This window comes from Notothenia coriiceps, unplaced genomic scaffold, assembly GCF_000735185.1.
Source record: "Notothenia coriiceps isolate Sejong01 unplaced genomic scaffold, NC01 NC01_scaffold00037250, whole genome shotgun sequence".
In the NCBI taxonomy this organism is placed as follows: Eukaryota; Metazoa; Chordata; class Actinopteri; order Perciformes; family Nototheniidae; genus Notothenia; species Notothenia coriiceps.
In genome coordinates this window covers 7,722,444-7,731,883 of record NW_011369951.1, presented here as the reverse complement: position 1 = coordinate 7,731,883, position 9,440 = coordinate 7,722,444, and the positions used below count along the sequence as shown (strand labels likewise).

Sequence of the window (9,440 nt, the reverse complement as noted above, 5' to 3'; positions counted from 1 at the left end):
CATCGAGTGCCTCCGAAGGACTGTTCCAATCTCCAGCATACTTGGATTCCACGAGGCCGCGTCCTGGTGTTGGGGGTAATTTCGAGGCTGAATGCGGTAGACTTTGCGTCCTTCAAATCCCCACAGTGCTTGGCGTACGGACCATTTCCCAATCTGTTGGCGGAAAATGTAGGGTGGAGCTCTCATTGACGCACACCTGCCACCGTTGCTAGGCCTGTTCCACTCTTCGTTTTTCGAATGCCAGGGAAAGGTTCTTGCCTGTCTTCTGAGTGAGTGATCGGAAACATGTGCTACCAGAGCATCCTCGCGATTGAGAAACGGCAACTGTGTGTGTTGTAATCCAAGTTCTCTCTGTTTTTATTTTGGTAGCCAAACTGGCTATTTATTGCCACCCTCTGCACTGGTGCTCTACAGATGTGGTTTAATGCTTATATATCCGGATCCTTTTTTTTTTTTGGGTTTTTGGAGTTTAGCTATTTGAATCTGAGCTCTCGTGCAGGAGTTGCGGTATTAGCAGACGTTGCCGATAATCTGCTCTGTTCATCAGAGGTCAAGGCCTGTACAGGCATCCCTGCTGATTCGATGAAAGAATAAAAGAATGACGGTATATTGATCCTGCTTTGTTTTGTGCTGGACCAACATATCAGTCCTTACCAGTAGTCGTGGACCCAAGGTATGGATCATGCAGATTTAAACCGACTGTCATGGTTTTTGTTTCTTGTCTTAAGAAGGAGAGTGGAGCGAGCAAGATCATGTCGCTGCAGCGTGGGGCAGCCTGACCTCCTTCACCCCAGACGGGCCTGGCAGCCGGTCAGGCGTACACCGGTCAGCTAATGAGCGGAAGAGATGGGGGAGAGAGGGGGGCTGAAGGCGGCGCAGTTCGTGGACCCGTGAGCTTTCTATCTTATTCGTCCTTTTTATATCAAAACCCATTACTTTCTCACCACAGGGGATGGCAAAGCTGTGGATACTCCAAATCACAGGGTAGAATGGATCCTGTTTGCCATATCAATAAGCAATCGTTGTTTGTCACTTTTTTGATAAAATCATTCTCGTCCATTTGAATAGTGTTTGAATGTCGCGTCTTTTCTTATTGGCTGATCTGACACTAATGTGAGCATAAAGTAGTGTGTGACTTAAAGAGCAGTTTCAGTACTGTTTTCATATTCTCAGGAAAAGATTGAAGGCTGTCAGCTCACTACAAAATCCATTGGTTCATTATGTGAAAAAACCATTCATCAATATGGCCGATGCTGATCATGATGTATTGCATTGACAGGGGATGCTTTTATAATGTAAACCAGACGTTGGTAACGTTTCTTTGGTAAGAAAACAAAAGAGATTCTTACAAAAGGATTGGTCTCTAAGTGGCTCAATTGCCAACTGGCAGAGAGAGTTTAAACATTTCCCTTCTCACTGTCCTCCTGGGGAAAAAAAAAAACAGTGTCATCTGTGGCAGCTCTGGTGTTGTGTTAGTTAAAGGGAACCTATCATGCAAAATGCCTTTTGAACGTCTTTTTTACATGAATATATGTCTTCCGGTGTTCAGGGACTCACCAACGTGTCAAACACAACCCCTCTCATTTTCTCTACCAAATCTCTTAAAAGGTCTGCACGGATTGTCGACTGATCCAGATTTGACAGTTCTATGACGTCACAGAGTGGCGCTCGGCTATCTAGGACAACCTCCACCAATCAGGAGGGCAGCCACGGCATTTGCCGTCGAAGCGCTGGAGACGCTGGTAGTACATATGCGCAGGCCTGTAGATGGTGCTGTCTCACATATAGGCCCATGCACGGACACGTGTCAATTGAGCGAATGAGGAATGGCTACATGATGATCTGTTTGTTATTTTGAAAGATAAAAGTATAAATATGCGTTTTTTTTTTTTTTTTTTTCGGGCTGTCTCAGAAATTAGGCTATTGTGATAGAAGTACTTTTTTTCTGTAAATGCAATTTAAAAGAAAAAAAAAAAAAACATTCACCATTCTGGATTCTCTTACAAATCAACTGAGATATTGCAGCGGTTTGTTCTTTTAATATTGGCCGATTTAGATTGGCATACAGCTGTAAAGAAACGACTCAGAATATGCCTATCGGTCTTAAATATTAGGAACTATCATGAACAGTATACTGTAGGGTGTTCAACGGATCACTTGAATCGTCTATTAACTCGAAACACCTGCAGGGTTCCTGGGCCTTGAAAACACTCAGCGTTGTTCGTAACCTCAATGACAAGTATGGGGAGACTGCTGATCTGACTGCTGTCAGGAGGCCGTCTTGACACCTCCATCAGGAGGTAAGACAAAAGAAATTTCTCAAAGAGCAAGCTGTTCACGAGTGCAGTTTCAAAGCACATCCACAAAAAGTCTGTTGGAGTGGGGAAATGTGGCAGGAACGCGGCACAACAAGAGGATGGACCGCAGTCTTAACAGCATTGTGAAGAAGAGTCGCTTCCAGAATTTGGGGCTCAAAGACAGTGGCTGAGCTGGAGTCCGGTCTCAATTCACTGTTCCCAGACGTGTCCGGGAAATGGGCTACAATAGCCGTATTCCCATGGTCAGCCACTTCTGAACTCAAGACAACGGAAGGGCGTCCTGACTTGGGCTAAGGAAAGAGCCTGGACAGTTGCACAGTGGTCCAAGTCTCTTTTCAGGCGGATAGCGTTTGTATTTCATTTGGAAGGTCAAGGGCCAGAGTCTGGAGAAAGGCTGGAGAGGAGGCAATCCAAGTTGCTTGAAATCCATGTGAGTTCCCACAGGTCGCGATGGTTTGGGGAGCATGTCAGCTGCTGTGTGGTGTCCATGTGTCATAAGCCCAGGAATGCAGCTGATGTACCAAAGAGATTTAGAGCATCATGCTTCCGTCTGCTGAAAGCTCTATGGAGATGAGGAATTCATTTTCCGATGTCTGTCACTGCCACATGCAAAACCACGTACTGGTGTACTGACCATGGCATTCTGTCCTCGATGGCTGCAAATTCCCCTGACCCTTACCCATAGAGGAATATGTGGGGGGGTATTGTTGAAGAGAAGCTGAAAGGACACCAGACCAACAATGATTATGGCTAGGCGCTATTGAGCATCTGGGCATCCATTATCCAGCAATGCACAGGCTGATTGCCTCCATGGCACGCGCATTGATGCAGTAATCGGTGCAAAGGTTCCACAGTACTGAGTGCATAATGGCATTTTCAAATGTTTGATTGTGTTTTGCTGTTATAAATCTTTTTTTTTTACTTGGTCTGAGGAACTATTCTAATTTTTTGAGATAGGATTTTTGAGTTTTCTTAAGCTGTATGCCATAATCAGCAATATTAAAATAATAAAAGGCTTGCAATATTTCAGTTGATTTGTAATGAATCCAGAATGTATGACATTTTTGTTTTTTTAATTGCATTACAGAAAATAAAGAACTTTATCACAATATTCTAATTTTCTGAGACAGTCCTGTAGGTATGGTCCTACAATATATTATTCAAATATAGCATGATAGGTCCACTTTAAGAAAGTTAAGAGCAGGAAATGTTCTGATCCAAGTCTGCTGGGTAAATTAAATAGTGCACAGGTGGATGTGTGTGTGCCTGCTTTTCTATATGGATTCACTTAAAGGCAATATGATGAAATGAGGCTCAAGATGTGTCTTTCTATTCTTATTTGTCTTCATCTTCAGTCATCTCCGGTCCTACTAATCTCAGCGTCGTCAAAACAACCTCCACTACTGCAGTGGTCCAATGGGAGCATTCGCAGGGTGAGATTGACAGGTACCGTTTGACCGTCGCGCCCAGCGACGGAGAAGGAAGGAGTCAAGAGTTGACCATCCCACCTGGTCAAGACTCCGCCCACATTGAGCAGCTGGAGGCGGGGCGTTTGTATGACATCATACTCGAAGCTGAGAAGGGCACGAGTCGGAGCAAACCAGCAACCACTCAGGTTACCCCGGGTGAGTACCAAAAAGAAATTTGATCTGAACGCTTTGGTTTGATTTAAGACAGCTTTGACTATAAGATTAGGTCCTCTTTCCTGAAAGAAGTTTATTTATTTCAAGGATAAAATATTTCAGATCGCTGAAACCTTATAACACTGTTGGATATAGCCAAAAAGTAATGCACACTTTTCTCTTATTGTTTTAAGAAAAGCACTTCTAGCACTTTTAGAAAATTATTGCACCGTTTTGGAAATCTATATTTGTGATGTGTTTTTAAAGATTAGCGTGAGGAACTAAAGGGCTAAAGCCACATACAGGAAGTTTAAAGTATTGAAACACAGACTAAACATTTTTTGTTTTTGTTGGCTTTCTAATGTGATGAAAAATAAGAATAATGTCAAAAAACACCAGACATATTTAAAGTGTTAAACTTGGTCGTGATGTCTTTTTAAGATCCCCAAAACCAGCTACTTTCCTGTGTACTTCGACCTTGCTTGAACTCATTGTGAGCAAGTCAACTGTTTCTCTTCCAGATGTAAACAGGTGAAAACAGACTTGGTTCTGCTTATTTAAACTTTATGTGTCCAGACACCTCGTTATTCAACATAACACATCATTGAAAACACACTGTCGAGGAGCGACAGTAAAAGTTAATGAAGCAAGGTGCAGCCTCAACTCTCCACCCGCTAAGATAATGAGTTTCAGAAGAACACTATCTGTAAAATGCTCCTTTTTTTCTGATTTCTTCCAGGATATTTCCCTCTCTACAGTGGCACAGGCACCATGTTGAATACATCTGTCCAAACTTAACATTATTCATATTTCAATGTTTTCCTTGCAGGTTCTACATGGATCGCACTGCCCTGAAATGTTTGCATAATAACTGACAAATTACTTGCAATAGGGTTTCCATAAAATCAGCGTAATGCATATTAAAACAACTTTTCTTCCTTTATTAGACTTCTGGAATGTTAAGAACAGCAGCATATGATGTCCCTAACACTGAATCCAGATGCTAACTCCCTTTACATCTTTAGGGAAGACATTACCAAGGGTTTCCATGGCAGCTTTGACCATGCGAGTTACACAAGCACCTGGACAAGATGTTGGAGACAGTCACCGTGAGGTCAACCCTTTGCCTGAGGTTAAAGCCTTTGACCAACAGAAGAGCAGAGAGGATGGAAGTGAGGCTGACTCTTTAATAGACAGAGCTTTTGATGGGCCTAACAGCGACTATACAACCTCTGTGACTGCAAGAACTAAACCTCTGCTCAACAGGAAGAAGGCAATAAATGGCACCAGACCATTATTGTACAGAAGGCCAAATGTCTCAGGCCCTTTCCGTTTCAACACAACCAGAGTTGCGCCTGGATGGAGAAAGGATCCTTTGAATAAAAACCTTGTTGGTCGGAAGATGAAAGCACTAATAGTACCCACAAAACCTAAACCAGATGTCCCCACTATAGGAGAAAGGACAGAGGCAGAGCTGAGTGTAGAGGCATCAAGCACTGAGAGGAAGGATGACAAGTATCCAGCTATGATGTCTGGGAGTACTTCACATACAAACAGACAAAATAGCTCCGAGGAACCAACTGCTGCCGTCGGCTCCAAAGAGCAACCAGATGTTGGCATGGTTGGCAAAGGAACTGACACTGCGTTCGTGTCTCCAGAGCCAACTGGGATTGTTCAAAGCCAAGAGAAGAAATGTCTCAACAAAGTTAAGGTGACACACATTAGATTACCCCATCGGGGCAAAGGCAGCCGGTTTAGAGAGGATGGAACAATACTGGAAGGAAAGACAGCGGTTTCAGATCAAAGTTCCTTTGAAACAGACAGAAAGTCTGCAGAGACAAACATTGCTTATTCACAAGATCCTTTAAATAAACTTCTGACTGACACTTTTGATAGTTTGAATATCACAACGTTTTCTGTTCACCTGTCCAAATCACCAGACCTCTCTGCTAATGCAGAAACAGTGAGGAAGCAGATTATAAGTGGACTGAAGCCATTGTTGTCATCATCACTTTCATCAAACTCCAAATCAACGTCAAATGCATCACCATTTTTACATTCTTTGACCTCTAAATCATTATCACAATCTTCATCATCATCATCATCATTAGATCAGTCTTCAGCTGCACGGTCATCATTGCCATCATCACCATTATCAACATCATCCCGATCCTCTTTAGCTCCATCTTCCTCAACAGCAGCACCATCATCATCACTAACAATGTTAATCTCATCTTCACCCTCTTCCTTACCTTTACCATCTTCATCAGAACCATCATTATCGCTTCCTCCTTCATCGTCCTCCCTTTCCAGCTTAGATACAGGTTCAGTTGGAAGCAAAGAACGAGATGTTGATGACAGAAGAATTGTTGCTGACGTCACATCCCCTGAAGACAGAAAACCATCACCTTCAGGAAAAGGTGCCGTTCCACTTTTCCAGCTCATCCCTGGAAAAAATGGATATGTACGTCGCCGACACCCAAAGTTTGGATTGCGACAGAACAAAACCCACCCAATCATGAGAATTCCTCCCCGTTCCCTTCCTCATTTGAACCTCATACCTAGGAGAGAGACAGAAACCAGACATGAATCAACAAGTGAAATATCATCGTCACCTTCTTCATCTCCTTCAGCGGAACCGTCCTCATTTGAGGAAACTGCACCAGTGAGGGATACCAGTGGAGACAAAAATGGATCAAATACACATGGAGACGGACAAAACCAGAAAAAGGTGCCAACAGAAAGAGAACAAATCCCACTTCGCCGTATTCCTCCAAAGGGGGGATACATGCGACGTCCAAACTTTGGATCTCTACAGAACCGGACTCGTCCATATTCGAAGCGGCTGCCTCCCCCCTCTCGATCTTTAAAGCCTGCACCAGAAACCAGGAGAGAGCAGGTGTCCTCCACTAAATTCCCAGCCACACCATCTCCTCTTGTTTCCAAAGAACCATATCCAGCTGAAGGTACAGGGCCAGTTGAAGAGGACATTGAACAAAAAGGTCTGACAAGTATTTCCCATGAGTTCAATCAGACCCTCAGAAGAAGTGGACTGCCTTCCTCCCATCGCCAACCCACCAAAATTGGTCACTTACGTCAGCCACAACTGAATGCTGGACGTTTCCAAAACATAACCCGCACAAACCTGAGACCACTCCAAAATCCACATAGAGGTTCCACGTCTAAGCCTTTCCCAACCAGGAAGATAAATGGACGTGTAACTTTTGGAGGTCAAATTAGACCATTAGGAGAAAAAGATACTGAAGGGGCAAATAAAGGTACACACATTGATGGCCATGACACAACCGTCAGCACACAGATCAAGAAACTAAAAGGGGGTGAAAATGCTCCAATCCAAACAACCATATTCAGGGAAGAAGAAACAAGCCCCCCAGATTCAAATTCTGACACTGGTGCAAATAAAGAGAGAGTCAATACTGGCATAAATATTAGCGATACAAGTGGAGGAAAACCAGCAATCACACAAACTTCCACTGATTCACGACTTGGAGCCCCAGAACCAGGCGCACTGCCAAAGGGACAGCCACCAACAAGGAGAATGATAGCACAGCATCACACCCCGATAAGACACTACCACAGTGGAAGCATAAGGAAAGAGGACAAAATAAATAATTCTGGGAAAATGTTGTTCAACAGTCAACCTGACCAGACACGAAGTGTTGATCTTAGACAATCGATGGGATCAGATGGTTCTTCTTCTGGAGTTTTGAGGGAACCTCTGGACTATGTGGGAGTGACAAACCGGACTTCAAGTGGATTTTCGCTCACATGGGACTCCCCGGGAGAGAAGTACAAAAACTTTGTTGTGACAAGTAAAGATGTTGGTAAGGATGAAGCGCCAAAGCCGAAGAGCACTAACATGGATTCAGAAGACAACTCGGAGAAAGAGTTTGACAATAAAGAGGAAGAAGCAAAGTATGAACAAACTAATACATCAGAATCAGAAAATGGAAGAAGTAAAGATGAAAATAGAGTACCTGAAAGTGTTTCTGCACCAGATCCACAGAACAGAAGCGGCACAGGATCCAAGCCTGTTACAGGAAGTATCACGTCCTTCAAAAAAGTTCTTCCTGGTTCATCTCGCTTCTTCCAGTTTGAGGATCTGCCTCCTCAGACCGAGTACACGGTGACCTTGCTTGGAAAGGGTCCCGGCCTTCTGTCCAGACTGCACAAGGTTGTCATCAGCACAGGTACAAGCTATTGTGACAGTAGAGCAACTTTGTTTATTACTGCACAATAATACAACATTACCGTCAATGTTGAAGTCCTCTGCAGAAAACTATTTTCTTCACCTTAAAACTCAAGACTCTTCGCTCACCCATCCTAAATCTTTACTGCGCCAAACATCTTGGGCTGATTCAAACAAAAATGTATTTGTCAACTCATTGTCCCTTGTGTTAAGTATGACTGGAAATGTTGTGCTTCCTCCATGTTGATTTCAAGAGCTCATTTCCTGTGGTGCTCTTGAAAACTGTAAGCTTGGGTTGTACGGTTTCATGGCACGTATTTGTTCCTTAAAGGAATTTTCCCCCCTTTGTATGGTTATTTGCATATCAACTATGTATCCTGTGTTCGTGCCTCCACTGTTAACAATAATCCAAAACTCTTAACAAATGTAAGTAAAAACGAATGCAAGAAGAGGTATCACGATGAGTAATTGATATCCAAATGATCGTTTTGGGGGTGAAACATTGCTTTATATTCACTGGTTTGGTCTTGATGTTACCTGTTTTTGTTTGTGTTCAGTGTTAATGTCGTGTTTGTGCACACATTCATCCGCTTCATGAATATATGACATATTCATGAGTTCGCAGTCATACATTATAATAATCAACACTCCATAAACAAACACTCAATCTTTTGATGTCAAACCTCAGATATGCATTGACACAGTGTGTCACAATGTCAGCTTACAAAACATTTGTTCATTTTAGCTCACTTGGGAATGATCAGGTTCTATAACTGGATCTCTACTAACATTTTTGCTGAAAATAAATTAATCCTACATTTAGTTTCCATCCAGACATTGATCAGATTGTATGCAAATATCAAGCAATTTACTAGTTGTACTTCTACATTGCAAGAAATGAAAGCAAGAAGCAAACTTTACCCGGTTTTTAACTTGTCTAAACTTCAAAAACCTTAATATACTCAGTTCTGGAATGTAATACAAAAACTGTACTACAAGTTTTAGGTACTTTACTTTAGGATTTGCTTCCGGTTCCACTACTCCACTACAGTTCAGAGCAAAATAATGTTATTTTTACTCAAAGTGGACCTATCATGCAAAATGCACTTTTGTACGTTTTTTATACATGAATATGTGTCCCCGGTGTGTCAGGGAACTCACCAAGTGTCAGAAAACACAACCCCCTCTCTTTTCCTCCATACCCAAATCTCTAAAAACGGGGCTGCAACGGATCTGATACAGATTTGAATTGTTCTGATGTCAGAAACGGGGAGCTCCGCCTATACGGGC

General features: G+C 42.8%; 1 protein-coding gene across 1 annotated transcript in view; it reads left to right on the top strand.

Annotated features, from left to right (window-relative positions):
• The window catches only part of LOC104967243 (mucin-5AC-like), a 44,560-nt gene that overhangs the window by 15,606 nt on the left and 19,514 nt on the right, over positions 1-9,440 (top strand). The window contains exons 2-3 of the mRNA XM_010796660.1: positions 3,674-3,943; positions 4,966-8,151. Of these exons, the coding sequence (XP_010794962.1) occupies positions 3,674-3,943; positions 4,966-8,151 (3,456 nt within the window). The remainder of the gene's footprint in view (positions 1-3,673; positions 3,944-4,965; positions 8,152-9,440) is intronic.